The sequence below is a fragment of the Glycine soja genome, chromosome 9 (genome assembly GCF_004193775.1).
Source record: "Glycine soja cultivar W05 chromosome 9, ASM419377v2, whole genome shotgun sequence".
Lineage (NCBI taxonomy): Eukaryota > Viridiplantae > Streptophyta > Magnoliopsida > Fabales > Fabaceae > Glycine > Glycine soja.
The window spans coordinates 42,384,275-42,402,466 of NC_041010.1; the positions used below are offsets into that span (position 1 = coordinate 42,384,275).

The following is an 18,192-nucleotide window of genomic DNA, read 5'->3' on the forward strand; positions in this document are numbered from 1 at the left end:
AGGCCCAAGAAGCACTAAGCAGGTGGTGTTGTTTACGTTGGGCCAGAAAACAAACAATCAGGAAACGGCTTTGAGTTTTAGTCGTCAGAGAATTAGTGTATGAAGAAGCGAGAAGAAGAAGTTGAGTGAGAACCGTGAAAATTGAATTGTGAAGATGAAGAGCGTAAACGACGACGCTTCAACCCAAGATCTCGACCCTCAGAGCGACCACAGCTCCGATTACTTAGCTCACCCCCAACCCCACCCTCAGCCCCGCCGTCCTCGGGGTTTCGCGGCGGCAGCGGCGGCGGCCACCACCAATTCCGCCGGCAAGGGGAAGAAGGAGAGGGAGAAGGAGAAGGAGCGCACCAAGCTCCGCGAGCGACACCGCCGAGCCATCACCAGCCGCATGCTCGCCGGACTCCGCCAGTACGGTAATTTCCCCCTGCCAGCGCGTGCCGACATGAACGACGTACTCGCCGCGCTCGCGCGTGAGGCTGGCTGGGTCGTCGACGCCGACGGCACCACCTACCGCCAGTGCCCCCCTCCTTCTCACATGGTTCTTTTCAATTCTCTCAAAATTTCGTGTTTGAGCTTTAATTAACAAATGATTATAGTTGCTTGTTATAGAATACTCCAATTTGTTGATAGTTTATAAGCTTTGGAAGTTGAGATGTAGCCAATTGTGGCAATGCGATTGAATTTACTTACTCGGATTGATTAAAAGAAAATTGAAAGAATAAATAATAGACACATTGACAATGTAAAGGTTTCTTTACACTTTCATTCAATCACAAGACTTTAAAAATCATACTAAGGATGCTTTTTTATTGGTTGATAGGGAAAACATTTTACATTTACAGTGCGTACCTATTAAACCTGAGATGTAATGAGAAAATGATTTGTTATGTTGATTTTAAGTTTTGTTTTTTTACACCTTTGTGTAATGTAATGAGTTATGATGCAGGGGTCATTTGCGGCTAGATCAGTTGAAAGTCAACTCTCTGGTGGTTCTTTAAGGAATTGCTCTGTTAAGGAAACGATTGAGAATCAGACATCTGTGCTTAGAATTGATGAATGCTTGTCGCCTGCATCCATTGATTCTGTTGTAATTGCAGAAAGGGACTCGAAGACTGAGAAATATACAAATGCTAGCCCCATCAATACAGTTGACTGCTTGGAGGCTGATCAGGTGATTTAGTGATTAATTCTAGTGGACTTGTACCATATTTGATGTTGATTCCAATATACATGAGATATGGTTTTAACAAATGAAAGAAGTCATGGAGTGTGTTATTAACAAATACACTTAATATTTAAAATATATTCCCCTTGATTTGGAAGTATTATTGCTAGATATGTTGGTGTGTGAAACTCACAACCATAAGGGACAACCTGAATATCAAGATAATTAAAATTCACTATAATTCTTCATAAGAAAAAAATTGACGATGACAATGCTGATATAGAACAATATAGAAAAAAAAATATTGCACCTGAACTTACTTAACTGATGCTAATCTTGCAAATCTCACTTCCTCAATGGCTTTGTGTTGGTTGGTGGTAAGCTAGATAGTTTTGGGATTGAAACTAAATCATTCTCTGTATTAATTAAGTGCTTTTAACTTATGCATCAATATCCATTATATGGAGCCTTATATATGAGAATATGTGATCCAGGACCAGCTGATAGTGTAATTTATTGATGCAGCTTATGCAAGATATTCATTCTGGGGTGCATGAAAATAACTTTACTGGCACACCATATGTTCCTGTTTATGTAAAGCTTCCAGTAAGTGTCTTCTATTTGCTTCTTGCTGAATAACTAGCATTGATCCTGTTTGATTTGTAGTTCTATACAACAAATTATACATTTACAACTTTATTTTGTGTGTCCTTTTAGTACTTTGTTTTCCTAGTATTTCATTATAAGGTTTCAAAAATTAGTCTTTTATTGCAGGCTGGTATTATTAACAAATTTTGCCAGTTGATTGATCCTGAAGGCATAAAGCAGGAGCTCATCCATATCAAGTCTTTAAATGTAGATGGTGTTGTTGTGGATTGTTGGTGGGGCATTGTTGAAGGCTGGAGCTCACAGAAATATGTGTGGTCTGGTTATAGGGAGCTTTTTAACATTATTAGAGAATTCAAACTGAAGTTACAGGTATAATTTTAATTGCTCATATAATCCTATACATGCATTGATCTCCTTTAAAAAAGAATTATCAAACTCAAGTATGTTTTTTCTATGTGTACTATGTGGCGCATGTCTGGGATTTCAGTAATAGGGCCCCAAGTCATTTAGAGGTGCATATTTTGGTTTGAATTATTGATAGAAGTCCTGCTTATTAAATTCTTGAAACAAGTAAAAAACATGAAGGGCATAATATGGAACAAAGTATTTCATAATGAGTAGATGTTGTCAACTCAACTCTATGACATCTATTTCTGATATGGAAACTTTGACATAATAACTAGCAGATGATTTGAGTAGTATTATTTCTTAAAAGTCCGTTTCTTCAGCAGTTCAATTCAATACATAAAACTGTTCCCTCGCTTGCATGCTATTTGAAATACCATATTATTTCAAAATAGGTCAGAGGTTTCTCTAATTGGATGTGTATTTTTGTTATGGGAATTGGGAAGCATCTTTGAAGTTGTTGTAGAACCTTTCTTGATTTTTGTTTCAAATTCTGAAGGTTGTTATGGCATTTCATGAATGTGGAGGGAATGATTCTAGTGATGCATTAATTTCCCTCCCACAATGGGTTTTGGATATTGGAAAAGACAACCAAGATATATTCTTCACAGATCGTGAAGGACGGAGGAATACTGAATGCCTTTCTTGGGGGATTGACAAAGAACGAGTTCTCAAAGGCAGAACTGGAATTGAGGTATGAAAATATTGAATGCAACACTCCTAGATTCAAAGATTTGATATTCACTTTATTGTCAAATTTCTGTTAGTTACATTTACATGCTAATTTCCAGTATAGTTGTGCATTTCACCTTAAAAAAAGAACATTTCTTTCTAGTATGTGTGCAATTCTATGTGAACATAGATTATATTCTTTGAAGTATTCCTCAATTGAAATCTAGATGCGTTTTCATTTGCTGTGTGTTTGTTACTGATTAGCCTTCTCAAAAAATATGCAGGTCTATTTTGATATGATGAGAAGCTTTCGGACAGAGTTTGATGACCTGTTTGCAGAAGGTTTGATTTCTGCTGTGGAGGTTGGACTTGGAGCATCTGGAGAGCTAAAATATCCTTCTTTCTCAGAAAGAATGGGATGGAGGTATCCTGGTATCGGTGAGTTTCAGGTACCTCATATTGTGGCCCTGTTGCAAAGTTGTTGCATTCCTCTGTAACATAAATAGTGTATATGCTATCATATTATAAAGTAGTCCTGTTTTTTGTCTCATCTTCTATGGGCAGTGCTATGATAAATACCTGCAGCATAGTCTGCGCAGAGCAGCCAAATTACGTGGTCACTCTTTCTGGGCTAGAGGACCTGATAATGCTGGACATTACAATTCTATGCCACATGAAACTGGATTCTTTTGTGAGCGAGGTGATTATGACAACTATTATGGACGCTTCTTCTTACATTGGTACTCCCAGACATTAATAGACCATGCAGATAATGTTTTGTCTCTTGCAACACTTGCTTTCGAGGAAACAAAGATAACTGTCAAGGTAGTCTTCCTGGTATATCAGTTTTTTTTTCCAGAGTAGTTTTGTCTAGGTTGAGGGCGAGCCCTGGTGCAGCGGTAAAGTTGTGCCTTGGTGACTTGTTGGTCATGGGTTCGAATCCGGAAACAGCCTCTTTGCATATGCAAGGGTAAGGTTGCGTACAATATCCCTCCCTCATACCTTCGCATAGCGAAGAGCCTCTGGGCAATGAGGTACGCTAGTTTAGTTTAGTTTTGTCTAGGTTGTATGACTAAATTTGGATGATGTTAGTTACTGCCAGCATTGAGTGTATTCAGGGTCAGTTTGGTATCCCCTTAAAAACTGGGATTGCATTTACTACACATTTTAATTTAAAGAGAGAAACTTCTCATGGTGCATAATTCCTTATCTTTGAAAATTATAATGTGGGTGTATAAATAAAAATTTTGGTTAAAAAAGGGAAATAGCAAAACCAAAAGAGGAACAGAGTGAATCCTTGTGATGAAATCAACTGGGAAATAAGATAATATGAATATCGCAAAGGAAACTTAATCTCAGATTTAAAATGACAACAGATTTAAAAAAAACTAACATTTAGCAGGTATTTGACCTTATGAAACATGGCCATTACATCTCCTGAAAAAATCATATGCTGCCCTCAAAAGTACAAGTATACCAACTGATATTATATCATTTTCTTTAAATTAATGAATAAATATCTTAGACAACGATATCATGTAGGTTCCCGCTGTATACTGGTGGTATAAGACTCCTAGTCATGCTGCAGAGTTGACAGCAGGATATCACAATCCAACAAATCAGGATGGATATTCTCCTGTGTTTGAGGTTCTGAGAAAACATGCTGTCACCATGAAATTTGTCTGCTTAGGATTTCATCTTTCCAGCCAGGAAGCTAATGAATCATTGATTGATCCAGAGGGTTTGAGTTGGCAGGTAATTTTGTTTTCCTACGTTCTTAACCTTCATGAGAATGATTCTTCTGACAAGTTCTGTAGTTACTTACATGAAGGCAGTAGTGATGCTTATTAAAGAGTTTGCATAACTTATTTCGGCCAACTTGGACCGAGGATGTTTGGATCAATGATGATGATTGTATGTTATATGTTTTCTCAGGTGCTAAACTCAGCTTGGGATCGCGGGTTGATGGCTGCTGGAGAGAATGCACTCCTTTGCTATGATAGAGAAGGGTACAAGAAATTGGTTGAGATTGCGAAGCCCAGAAATGACCCCGATCGCCGACACTTCTCATTCTTTGTTTATCAGCAACCATCTTTGCTGCAGACAAATGTTTGCTGGTCCGAACTGGATTTCTTTGTCAAATGCATGCATGGTAAGGTTCCTTAGAATTTACTCTAATCTATGTGGGAAATATTCTTTTTATGTGGTTGTTTGCACAAAGCATGGTATTCTCCAATGTCATTGCCCCAATTATTTTTTTTCCTCTTGTTTACATGGAAATGCCCAACTATCACTTTCAGGGTATTCTGTATAGTCAGAGAATTTCCAAGTTTGATACAAATTATGCCTGAAGCATTGATTAAGTTTCTTTCACTATAATGAAACTGAATGTCTTTTCAAGCGGGCTTCATAATTTCAAAATCGTTGTTATCAAGTTTTATTATTTATCCTTCAGCAAATATTTTTCCGTCTAATGTTTACTATAGCTAGCTATTCTTGCAGGTGAGATGACAGATCTATAATGGCGGCAAAATTCACGTTTTAACTGTAGGCCATTTCATGGGGGCGTAATGACCTTGTGGCAGTACAATGCCATTTGTAACAATATCATCTATATATAATATTGACAGCCTTCAAGAGGTGGCCAGCCCCCAAGCAGCACCGTACCATATTAGATCAGTGCTTTTTGCAAGCTTGGTAATGCCAGTCTAAGTTCTACGGCATTCCAACTTCTGATCTATCTAACCGATAAAACTGGCAGTTATGAAATGTGATTATGGATGGCCAAATTTCATGAAGAAATTTGTTGGCAATAATAAAAAGCAAATATATGTCTCTAGTTTGTCTAGACTTTGTTATTCTAAATGTGTTTGTTTGGGTGGTTCAAAATCTATTCAGCCACTGAACTGAATCACTAAGGCGATGAAAGTATACGTCTGGTCCTCCAAGCATGGAGAGTGCAAAGCTTAAATTACAAGCAGTTAACTCTCAGCTAACAATGCCATAGGAAAGGCAAGGTTAAGATATTTTCAAACAAGGGCAGCAGCTTTGCTAAAGTTTGATACTGAATTTAACACAACTTTAATACCAGTGGTACTATTTGAATTCCATTGAGATTCTTTCATTTACTTCCATATATAAATTTTATTTTCAAAACTTTGTTATGGCAAATTAAGTCAGTATAATTGCTCGCAAGATAAATGTAAGAAGATTCAATGACAAAATTGACATAAATATGTAATCTAAGCAAGTAAGCTATAAATCTGATCCTTAAAAGTCAATATACTAGTGAAGCCACGTGAGGCTACAACTGAAAAATGATAGGAATACTTGGGTGAGGAATATCTGCATAATTATGCAACAAACATGACTCCAACAACAACAAAAAAAAAAAACAGCGAAATAAGAAATGACAATTGATCTTTATCTGCGCAAAATTAGCTCAAGTCTCTATATCTTCCCATCTTGTTATTTATTACCTTCATTGTTATTCTTTAATGTTTGTTCGAGTAAAACCAATTCATCACAAAGAAATTTTACATAAACAACTGAGTGTACCGGTACAAATGAGACGATGCCTATCGGATTGAGAATATTTAAATGGATGGGTATAAGCTATAGAGAAGTTTTTATCCTCAGCAGTCAACCACATATCGCTCTTGATCCCTATTCCACAAGTTAACAGTTATAGCATATATTTCATGCAGAACTCCACACTAATCAGAGGGAAACAAAAATCCAATTACGGGCTTGTAGAAATAGAAATGTTGCGTCTTGGAAGTTGAAATTGGAGGCAAGAGGATAACATGATTTGAAGCCTGAAGCCACAAGCCAAGGCGGTTGTCAGAGTTCTACCATGTTAAGTGTATTCACATCGATTGATGATAAAGATTACTGAATGAAGCTGTGGTGGCAGAGAACTGGTGGTCTATAAAGGAACAACAAACAAATGCAGAATATCTCAATGAGAAATATTTGATGCATTACATTGTAAACCTTCTTGCCACCTCGGTGAAACCTTATCTTCGAGAATCGCAATACTGAGGAAATTCACATTTGCACAAACCTTCTCTAACCTGGTATACACAAAAAGTTAATTTTAACATGCAGACAGGAAAGAAAAATCTTGGAACAAACAATTAGTTTATTATAACTGAGAAGTTGCAGGCAGAGACATATTTCTTAGGATTTCAACAATGTCAAATGTATATTAGTAAGGAGAAATCTAGATTGATTGCATCATGTAAACATAGTAATAGGAAAATGTATCCTTGTATTTGATTTTACATTATAAAAATATCAAGTCTGTACTGCAATTGAAACACAATTGTCAGCATATGCTTCTCTTTTCTCTCTCTCAAAGTAGTATCCCTGTCACAATTATAAGTGTGGTTTAGATTTTGATTATTATCACCCCTGTTCTAATATGTTGAAATTCATCTTAAAGTAAGTGGGTCTTGTTTAAGCTTCAAGCACAAATGGCTCGTATGTGAAGAGGGCATGTTAGACTTATAAAACCATTCAGGTGCTTTCATCTAACAATTAAAGCTTTTATTTTAGGATAGTTTGGTTCAAGACATACACTAAACTGTGGGAATACAAATTGTTCCAAGTGTTTCTAAAGCATTTTCTTTTTCAAATATGCTAATTATTGTATTTAAAGGAATATTGTACAGGAAAATTATAGACTATATCAACCGATCATATAAACTATGAAAAGCCCTAACAACAGAAGGATTTCAAGAGCAGGTGTCGTAGCTACCGAAATAATTCCATTACCAATGGCAATTTTTATTTTCCTCTTGTGCTGAACAACTAGATACTGAATCACTCACAATAAAAATTACTAAGGGGTTTAATATGGTGTTTAGAGGAAGAGCAGAAAAAAGACCATAACATCCACACACCTTTCGAAATGTAAAAGATACCCTTCTTGAAGCCCTTCTGATGACTTTGCCATTCACTTTGTCTATCTGTCGGGGGAGAAAATATATTTAGTTGCAAAAATATACACTATCAAAACACAATTAAATGCAATTAAAGCAGGGAGGATCAACTTAGGTTTTCTGCCAACAACAGAATACACCATACTTGGAAAAAATGCTAGAAATTAGGACAGAAAAGTTGCCCTATTACAGAACATGTGAGAGAGCTACAAAACATCTTAATGTGAAGCAGCAATGCAGCATAATGAAATACAGATTGTCTTCTAACAAGTCAAATACATATGAACTTAATATCTTAAACATAGAAATTCTCAAACAAGGATCTTTTGGAAAATGGTCTGTTTTGCAAATTATATATATAAAATTTGAGGAAACTTTTGGCTTGCTCATGAACCAAAAAATGATTGTTTTGCTTTTCCACTCTCATGCCTTTTAAGATATGCTATTCATGATTTTTCCATTTAAATGACCACAAATCACTTCCAGACCATGAAAGCAAAACAGGATTCTGAAATGTAACAATTTCTTTCAACATCCAAAAGGTGGCAAAGCATAATCATTTCCAAAACATCACACCTTGTGGTGTGGAATGTAATGATGCCATGCATAACGTGCTTCTCCAGACAAGAGAAGCAAAGATCGAGGGGGAAGATAGATAGCCCTTCTTATAAAATTTGATTGGTCTTCTGGATTTTCTATTTTTGCAACAGCACTTGAGGCAACTCTGGGAAGCCAATCACCATTTTCATATCGTCTGAACTCCATTATACAAGGCCCTGATAATGAAAGGCTGAAAATTAAATCTTCAAATGCAGAGTGAGTGTCTATATGGGGGGACAAACCCACTCCAGGTGGGTACTCATTTACCTGTAACATAGTAACATTTAAACTTTGAACATCATAAACAATGCTTACATCTAAAAGTATCAAACAGTGTTCATTTATTACTAATATACAATAACTAATCTTTTTCCTCATGAATTAACTTTTACAATAATAGCATTTTATCATTGGATTAAAAAATTGTGGAGTACAGTAGTAAGTTTGCATACCGTAAGTTGGTCCAAAACTATATTTTTAACATTCTCGAAAGTTGGACATGATGAGATTCTGTCAAGTATTGGAGAAACAAATGATGGAAGTTCACCTAAGCAATGTCTGGTATTAACATTCCTAATCTGTGAAGCCAAATAAAGTAGAAAGGAGAGTCTAGATTAATCAATCTTCTCACGATAGTCAGCAACCTATTTGTTATATTATAATTATAATATAACACATTTCCGACTAGTTTGGAATAGGACAATCAATTTCATAAAAATAATTATTTATTTGGCTGGAAATTGGAAAAAGGTTGGATCTCCACTAATTTAGGCACACCATATAATGAGAAAAACCCAAACAATCCTTGAAACTCACATCATAACGAAACTCATAACCATAGTGTTGAACCCTTCTTTTTGAAAGACTGTTCCAAGGCCTACAGTCAACAGCTTGAAGCAACTCCTGAGAAGACAGAAAAGGCCAAAATTTAGGCATGAAGCAACAACATAAGTAAAAAATGATTTGAAACACAAGTGCAAGAAAAATGAAAACACGGTAAGCTAAACAATGTAGCAGTGATACAAAAGGAAAAGATTCATAACCTCTTCTTCTTTAGCACTAATGAAGTCATGCACTAGGAAAAGGCCTGGAATGCTCACATCTGATGCTGTGATAGATACAGGAACCAAGTCACTAGCTTGATCCTGAACAGACATATAGACTCATAAGTACTAGCGTACGGGATAATTCCATGAACCACCATTTCTTGTTTAGAAAATTATACCACCTTCCTTACTTTGTAATTTTAACTAATTTTAAGAAACTTAAGGGTACGGTCTGTACATGGAAGTAGGGGAAGTTAGTATAATTTTCCAAATACTGAAGTGTCAAAGCATAAGAATAAGAATTTAATCGGAATACACAACAGTTTAAAGTTTTGTACATTATCATCCAAACATGGATTGCAATATAATTAAAAATATTGTAATAATCACTTTAAAGGTTAAGATGATTTTTAATTAGGCGACAGTCTAAAAACCTTTACACTAATACTGTGTCAAAATTAAACTCTAAGAATAATACATAAAATAAGGGGTGACATGCACAATTAGTGTAAAGTTTTTACATTGTCAATCAATAAGAAATCACTATTAATATTGTTTTTCAAGCAGTTATTATAAAAGTCATCAAATTTACCATACATGTCGGTTTGTGATAGTGATTGAATGATAGTGCATGTATTATTTATTCTAAAATAAGCAAAGTAGACAAAATATTCTAATAAAAGAGAATGCTTTAGTTACATTACATTAAGGGGACATTTGGTAGGGTAAAAGTTTTTTCATGCCTAGAAATCATGAATCATGGAAATCATGTTTCCTGTGAATAAATAAAAATTGTTTAGTTGACTATTGGAATCTTAAGATAAGTTTCCTAGGAATCAAAAGAGTTATGTATTATTTTTACTACATTAAATAATTTAATAAAGTAAAATGAAAAATTACTCCGGAAAGTAAGATTCCCACCCCTCCCGTGGGAAAGTATTCGTGAGAAACGGATTAAAAAACATTCCTTCCCAGGAATGTTATTTTTTTAAAATTGATACCAAACATGGGCAACTAAATTTTCCAACCTAATTCCCGGAATCCCCTAAATGTAATGTAACTAGAGGTATGCACATACAATTAGCCAGCCCCAAACATAGACACAAACCAATTTAGTAAAATGTGTGGCAGCACCTGTGGAGTTGGCTGAAGCACAGAGTAACGGATATGCAAAGATCGACCTCCAAGTTCAGGACATGATTGTCCATGTAATGCCTTTAAGGCAGCTTGTGCAGAACCCTCTTCAACATAAGCTACAATGACACGTGTCCCACTCTCATCTGCTGCATAAACTCCCTTCAGCTCTCCAAATTTGCAGAACACAGATGCAATGTCATCGTCAGAGAGCCCCACTGCGGACCCACAATTGGCCACGAAAAGGTTCGAACTCAATTCACCGTCATTCTTAGGACGCCCAAACCGTGGCAAACCCATCTCAATGCCCCCAACGAAGCTGCATAAATAAATGAGACAAATTTCATTAGGGTCATCGAAGTTTCATGTTTTGGTTCGATCCAGTTGAGGATCAGCGAAAACTATAATGAAATAATGTGAATTCGCACTTCCACTGTTGAGGGAAGAATAAAGTTTCAATTTTGTTTTACCGATCTCCAAGCGTTATTGGTGTTTGTGCTACACAATCAGACTCAACAATATGAAATACTGTGGGTAGTAATAGAATGCAGTTATCACAATTCATAGACAACCTAGACTAGACCAAATCAAAGGATCTGTGTTGGGTCGAAAAAATTGTATGTTGGGAGATGCTATTTGCAAACCCTTTTTGCTATTCGTACAGACCTTTTTTAATTTTTTAATACAAAAAACATCTTTTTAGAAACTTTAAAAAAAATCTCAAAAAAAAAGAAACTTCAAAATTTATATGTTGCTAACTTTGATTACTATGTTGAAATTGGTATATGATGTTAAACTTTTGTATTTTTTTAACTTTGATTAATGATTATTATGTTGAACTTTGGTATTTTGTTGACTTGAATTACTATGTTGAACTTCGTAAATATTGTTGAATTAGTATATGAAATATGGTCTTTAGTTATTGAATGCTTATTATTCGTAGATGAAAATTGAACTTGGTATTGGGATTATTATTTTTGAATGATTGATATTACAAAATAAAAAAAATTATTTAAAAGTTACATTTACTAAAATTTGGAATATATTTTTCGTACAAAATTGGATAAATATTTAAAGTTGTGGTATATATATAGGTATATTAATTTTGTCATGAAAAGAGAGGGATTTGATTCCCTCTGGTATTTTTTTCATGAGTGTTAGTGACAAATACAAGATCCTTCTCTATTAGAGAGAAATTATTTTACCACTAATAGTGACTTATCATAATTCTCTCAAAAATTCATCAGAACTTGTGATATAATATATATATATATATATATATATATATATATATATATTTCCATATCGGTTTGACAGTGATATATTTCATCACTAAGAATGCGAATAACAATTCATTCTCTATTAGCCAGGTATTATATCCATCACTAACAATGATGAATTGTATTCCTCACTATTTGTGATGTATCTATAGTTTTAAAATCAATTTTAATCTTGCAATTTGTGTCGACGATGTTAAGGAATTGTTCTATCGCAAATTTGTGACGACATCAATTTTCCCTCAATAAATATTTGCGATGGCCCTATTAATATTGAATTTTAACTCGTCACAAATATGTTACGTGACTGTTTTTTTAGCAATTTAGGGAGAGATTTTCTCCTTTTCTAATATCATTTTTTTAGTAGTGAAAGTACTTAATCTCTTTTTCATGCACTTCTTCAATCACCTCCCCAATATAAACACATAGTATCATTCAAACTGTTATTGAGATTTAGTAGTGAAGATGGAAGTGGAACTATGTACTTTATGAATTAATGAGTGACTCATCCAAATGGGGCATCAAAACCTTGAAGGTATAATGCTATTTGACACCATTCAATAGCTAAAAAATTTGTAACACTTGGGTCTCTAATTCAAAATGTTATTTATGGAAACTCTATTAATGTTGGGGGCTTAAAAAACAAGTTTTATATAACTAGTTATATAAAGTAGGTATAAAACTATAACCAATTTAAAATAGTTATAGTTATAAAATTATAACTAGTTTTTATAGAAATGAGTATTTTAAATAACTTATTTTATTCCTTCATAGCAAGTTATGTATTTGATTTTGGATATAATTGGTTATATAACTAGTTTATTCATAACTAGTTATATACACATTTTTTTTAAAAAGAATAACCAGCTATATCAAATTATACTCATTTTAAAAATTTGTCCAGGCCTTAAATTTTTTTTATTATCACACAATATCAATTACAACCATATATGATATATAAGATTGGTTGAGTAATTAAGAAAAATGAAAGAAAAAAATATCACAAATTTGATCTCTCCTGATAGCAAACTAACATATTAATATTTAAAATTTGTTGATAAAAAACATTAATTAAGATAAAGTTCAAGTTCAAAATTTGAAGCTTACAACCATTGCTCATTTTTCTTACACAGGCTTCAAATTCCCCAAACAAGTGTCAATCGTGTCTCAAAATATAACCGTGAGTGACCATGAAATATAAGAATAAAAGAATTTAAATATGTTTTTGATGTCTAATAAATTTTATATATGATTTCTAATAAAAAATTCTTAAAGTTTGGTCCCTAATTTTTTTTTATTTTGTAATTGGTGCTTGCCATTATATTGACTCTTTTAACTTGAGACACCAACATATTTGGTGGAAAATATATTGGTGTTTGTGATTAAAAAAAATTAAAGAAAAAAATCAAAAATATTTTAGAGACCATTTAATAGAGCCAATGTAATGATAGTGACGAAATACAATTTTTTTTTTCAGAAACCAAATACAAAATCCATAAATTTGGAGTGATTCACCAAATCATTAAAATTTAAGATACAAAAAATAATATCGAGTGGAGTAATTCTACCAAAAATTGCTTTTTCTAAAAGGTTTGGAGCTATGGTATGGTACTCACTGTTCCAAGGAAGATGCACCCCTGGTGTTATGGTAAACGAAGAAAAAAACATATTAATTAAAGAAGCACGCTTTAATAAATAAACCAGAATTTGGAGTATAATGACACTTTCTTTTTAAGAAAAAAAATACAAGTGTGTCAAAAGGTAACAACAGTTAAAGTAGCACATTCGATAAATAATTTTGAAAGTTTAATGGAATGATTTTTTCTTCTTCTAAAAGAGTAAAATGTGATACATGTGTGCCAAAAAGCCGTATTGTTAAAATAATACACGCCTGTTGCATTTGGCGTGAAGGAGAATTTCAATGGTCGAGTACTTTAATTTGATAAAATAGATCTCAATCTCTCATTGGGTTTTTATATTTATATATTGTTGTAAATAAATTATTTATTATTTAATTATTGCAACTGAAATTTTTTAATATGTTTTGATTTACGGCACTTGGAGAAGTTGATTTGGCATAATCCAACTTCTCAATGTCACTATTAATTTGTATTAGAAAAATTCATCATGCCAATGCAACGAGAGATAATGATAATGCTGCTAAACTGCTAAATTGATTTTTGAATGGCGGAAGGAATGGTTCCAATTAAGTGTTTATTTCCAACGATTCGTTGGTTAAGTGATCTTAACACCGGAAGTCACTATGGTTGTTCTTGTCTTGTCTTCGAAAGAATTGGATATTTTTGGTTGTTTAATTCAGAGTTATGGTATTATTTTGAGGAATACTACTTTGTTGGGGTCATACTCTTAATCACACTCATCTTTATTTCATGAACCTAGACAGCTTGTGATTTTAAAAAAAATGACGTCGACCAATAAAGAGGAATATAATTAAAAAAGTGTGATTGAGAATGTGATTCTAATATTTTAACATGTGTATTGCATAAAACGAATAATGTTTAAATAATTGAAATGTATGATAAATAACTATCTCTTAATATATAAATTATATTTTGCATTTACAATGGATGACGAATTTTTTTTTCTCATGTTAATTTGTCTTTTGCTCTCAACTCATATGAAGCGGTCACTTCCAAATTGTACTGTATGTGTTCATATTTTCACTTTCAAGAGCATCTTTCTTCACACTGCGTCTTTAGACCAGTAGTATTCGGGTTCTTAATTAACTATCTACGTAACAATATCAAGAAATCTGGTGTTTGAGTTAGAGGGTCAGTAGTTGAATAAAAAATTAGTAATTGGTCAGTAGTTGAATCAAAAATTAGTAATTGGTCTGATTTGATTCTATATATATATATTAAAAAAATTTAATATTATATATATATCTATTGTATGTAAATATATAAGTAATATTATTTAAAAAAAGTTCATTCATATTATAAAATTTAAAATAACAATTAAAGTATTAAAGTTGATAACACAAGTTTACAAATAATAATTTAATAACACAATTCTTCAAGTCTTGAGTTATTTTTTGACGCGTTTTTTTTTTGTTAATTTTTTACGTGAAACGAATTTTAAAAACTGACCTAGGTCGTCGGATTTATCCTGGCCGGGTTTGGCCGTTTCAATAACCAAATTGATACAGTAATGCCACTAGGTCCTAGTTGGACCGGTCTGACTAACCGGGTCAGAACGGATTTTTAAATTATCAACAGTATATAATGATATACGATGGATTCTTGTGGCTTTCACTTTTCTTTAAACATTTACCCCTTTAACCGTGCTTGAAAACTAATCCTACACTCCTTATATCATAACTGAATTTTTGCTTTTCACATTTTCCTGTAAAATAAAATTACATACAGGATACATACTCTCATTTTGTATTTATCACCAAGCGTCTAGATCAACTAGCACAAAATTATTTCATGGGTATGCAAAGTATAAACTCTCATTTTACTTTCTAAAGTCTTGTGTATGTAACTGCCTTAAATATTTAGAAGAAGAATTTTCGTTGATAATAATCCTTTGCGACTCAAACAAGATTGTCTTTAAGTGCAAGATATGAAATATTTATGTTCTACATAAAAAAATCTCATTTTATATTTAATTCCTCCTTTTCTCTCTATTTTATTTTTAAAAATGTAGAAAGGCATGGAATGTCGTCTCTTTCCGCATGTGTATATAATTTAATTGCTTCTGAACTATGAATGATGAAATATATGACTTATTTGTAAGTGGGCAAATTCTATTTGTTTGATTTGGTCATTGTGTTGTTGTTGTTTATATATATAATGATGGTCTGGTGTTGTTGCATATATCACGTTAATATCCTGCTATTGGAATGGAAATTAAAATAATAGAAAATGGATGTAATTAAGAAAATGAATGTTAGGGTTGTGCTAGCTATCTCCTTGTGAATGCTCCCGAGGTTGGATCTGTTATTATTTAAGAATGATTGCCGACTCCTATTTTACTTTTTGTCTTCTTTTTTTTTTATATTATTGGTGATTCGGTGAATAAGTACTTGTAGATAGAGTTTGGCAACTTAGCTACATTCTTTGTTTACCACTAGATTGTGTTTGTTTTAATGGGCGATTTCTGAAATATATATGTTTGTTTTGGGATTGTACGCACAATCTGATTTGATGAAGTGTTAAAAGATTATTATGATATGTATCAAAATACTTTCCCTTAGTGGAAACTTGCTTGGATCGTAATTCTTTATGTATGACGACAGAAATCCTCAAATGCGATTCCTTGATGGTTGTATTAAACAAAATCTGTGTCTGCTAAGACAATGATAATAACCTGGAAAGTACGAGCTTGAAAATGATATGCCGCGTTTTTGCTTTGCAACAGTGTTAAATGAAGATCGTGATTATATGGACCATCTCCTTGATCAAGAGCAGTGCTGATTATATTATTATAATCGGTACGAGTAGCAAATAAGTTAGTCCAATCCAAAGTTAAAAGGCTAATTTAAATATTTGATGATAAGTTCACAAAGTAACGCACCTAGGCTCACTGATAATTCTATTTTGTCAAGTTTATCCAATACTATTATGAAAAGGGTTAACAATATTAAAAGTGAAAGGTTTTATATATAAGAAAATGTCAGCATATGCTTTCCATCATAAATTTCAATATTGTAATCTCATCATAATTTTAATAAAAAAATTATTGATTAATATTTTAAGGCTTAAATATGTTTTGGTCTCTATAAATATTTGCTAGTTACGTTTAGTCCCTAATAAATTTTTGCTTCGTGATGGGTCCCTAATATTTGAAAAGTTTTGTCTGAGATTCTTGCTCTTAGTTGAAATCCGTTATATGCTTATGTGGTTGTTAAGTGACCACGCATATATGTCACGTGTACTTTTTGTCTGACTGAGATTACACTTAGGATTTTTTATATAAAAAAGTAAAAAATGACATCATTTTATTGCGTGGTTTCAATCTTTTTGTTTATTTGTTTTCCTTAGCCCCTTTGCCATCACATAATCATTCTTCAACATCCCTCTATGTTTTCACACAATCTATTATAGTTTCTTCTATACCTTCCTTGTGGATCTATCACTATGACTTCCTCACTCATGAAGATCCAAGGCGAACAGGTCCTTCCCGACGATTTTCAAGACCTTTCAATCAATTTTACATTTTTAAATCAAACTAAGTCAACTCACAACTCAAGAAATTCACATAGATAAGGTTTATAAGAGAACACATCAAAACAGTTTCATGGGTAGAACAGGGTCAATTGAACCTTACCCCAAAACGCAATTCTACTCAGTCCAATGCGTAGAGCACGAAAAACTGAATGGGGTAGTGGTGCTGGGACTTGTCGTCGATGTTTTGTAGTCGCGAGCTCTTTCCGCAAATCCTTACTTCCATGGTTGTCTCCTCTTGTTCTCCCTTCTCCATGGTCACCACCAACCCAACCACCGACCATTGTTAGTGCCGCCAATCACGCCGTTACCAGCCACTGCTTGCGCCATCGCCACCCGCCATCACCAACTTCTCTCTGTATCTCTCTCACACTTGGGCCTCAAACCCACTTGTGTGTTGTAGGTGAAGAGAAGAGAAGGAGATGATGAAAACAAAGAGGAGGGTTTTCTTTGGGGAAGGGGGTCCATGAGTGATTTTTGAGAGAAGGAGATTTGTTGTCGCCACGGAAGAGAAGGAAAAAGAAGAAAATGGATTGGTGTTAATTTTTGTGTTGTTGTCGTGGGATTTCAAGGAAGGAATAAGGTGGGTCCATTTGATCCAAGACACAACGTCGACTTTGCTGTCACCACGATCTGTAACTGTTGGATTGGGAGATCCAAATCGGTCTTATTTTGGGGTTTTGGATAAGCAGCGGCGATGTGGAGCTGGAGGAGTGAGTCAGGAACTGGTGGGGGTGGTTTGAGGGGTTTTGGAAAAATAGTCGTAGCTATATCGTTTTTTACTTCTTTTTTCTTTTTTAAAAAAATCCTAGTCAGACAAAAATCACATCTGACATGCATGTGTGATTTGTTAACGATCACGTAAGTAGATAACGAATTCTAACTAACGGTAAGGACTTGGAACAAAACTTTTAAAATATTAGAGACCCATCACAAAGCAAAAATTTATTAGGAATCAAACACAAAAAACAAATATTTATCAGGAACCAAAACTATATTTTAACGAATATATTTAGAAGTAAGACGCATATGTTATTTACCTAATCCTATTGGGCATTAAAATTCAAATTAATTCCCAGCATGCCAGAACTCTACTATTTAAGTCCATCCTGTGTCAGAGGCAATAATCAAACTGTTATACCCTTT

General features: G+C 33.7%; 2 protein-coding genes across 4 annotated transcripts; one reads left to right on the forward strand and one right to left on the reverse strand.

Annotated features, from left to right (window-relative positions):
* On the forward strand, positions 1 to 5,961 carry LOC114424971 (beta-amylase 8-like). Its single transcript, XM_028391677.1, has 10 exons — positions 1 to 538; positions 947 to 1,171; positions 1,691 to 1,771; positions 1,940 to 2,143; positions 2,679 to 2,873; positions 3,136 to 3,300; positions 3,416 to 3,676; positions 4,394 to 4,606; positions 4,787 to 5,003; positions 5,354 to 5,961. Exons 1-10 carry the CDS (start codon positions 155 to 157, stop codon positions 5,371 to 5,373), a joined length of 1,965 nt encoding a protein of 654 aa, XP_028247478.1. The 5' UTR covers positions 1 to 154; the 3' UTR covers positions 5,374 to 5,961.
* A 327-nt stretch (positions 5,962 to 6,288) lies between these two features.
* Positions 6,289 to 11,165, reverse strand: LOC114424972 (alkylated DNA repair protein ALKBH8 homolog). 3 transcript variants are annotated; one of them, XM_028391678.1, is made up of 8 exons: positions 11,048 to 11,165; positions 10,578 to 10,896; positions 9,441 to 9,542; positions 9,214 to 9,300; positions 8,850 to 8,975; positions 8,374 to 8,664; positions 7,759 to 7,824; positions 6,289 to 6,927 (listed from the first exon to the last, which is right to left on the reverse strand). In XM_028391678.1, the coding sequence occupies exons 1-8, from the start codon at positions 11,140 to 11,142 to the stop codon at positions 6,871 to 6,873; spliced, it is 1,143 nt and encodes a 380-aa protein (XP_028247479.1). In that variant the 5' UTR covers positions 11,143 to 11,165; the 3' UTR covers positions 6,289 to 6,870. The 3 variants fall into 3 exon arrangements, with proteins under 3 accessions (XP_028247479.1, XP_028247480.1, XP_028247481.1); XM_028391679.1 differs by having other exon boundaries at positions 11,006 to 11,114; XM_028391680.1 differs by lacking the exon at positions 8,850 to 8,975.
* Positions 11,166 to 18,192: the final 7,027 nt, after the last annotated feature.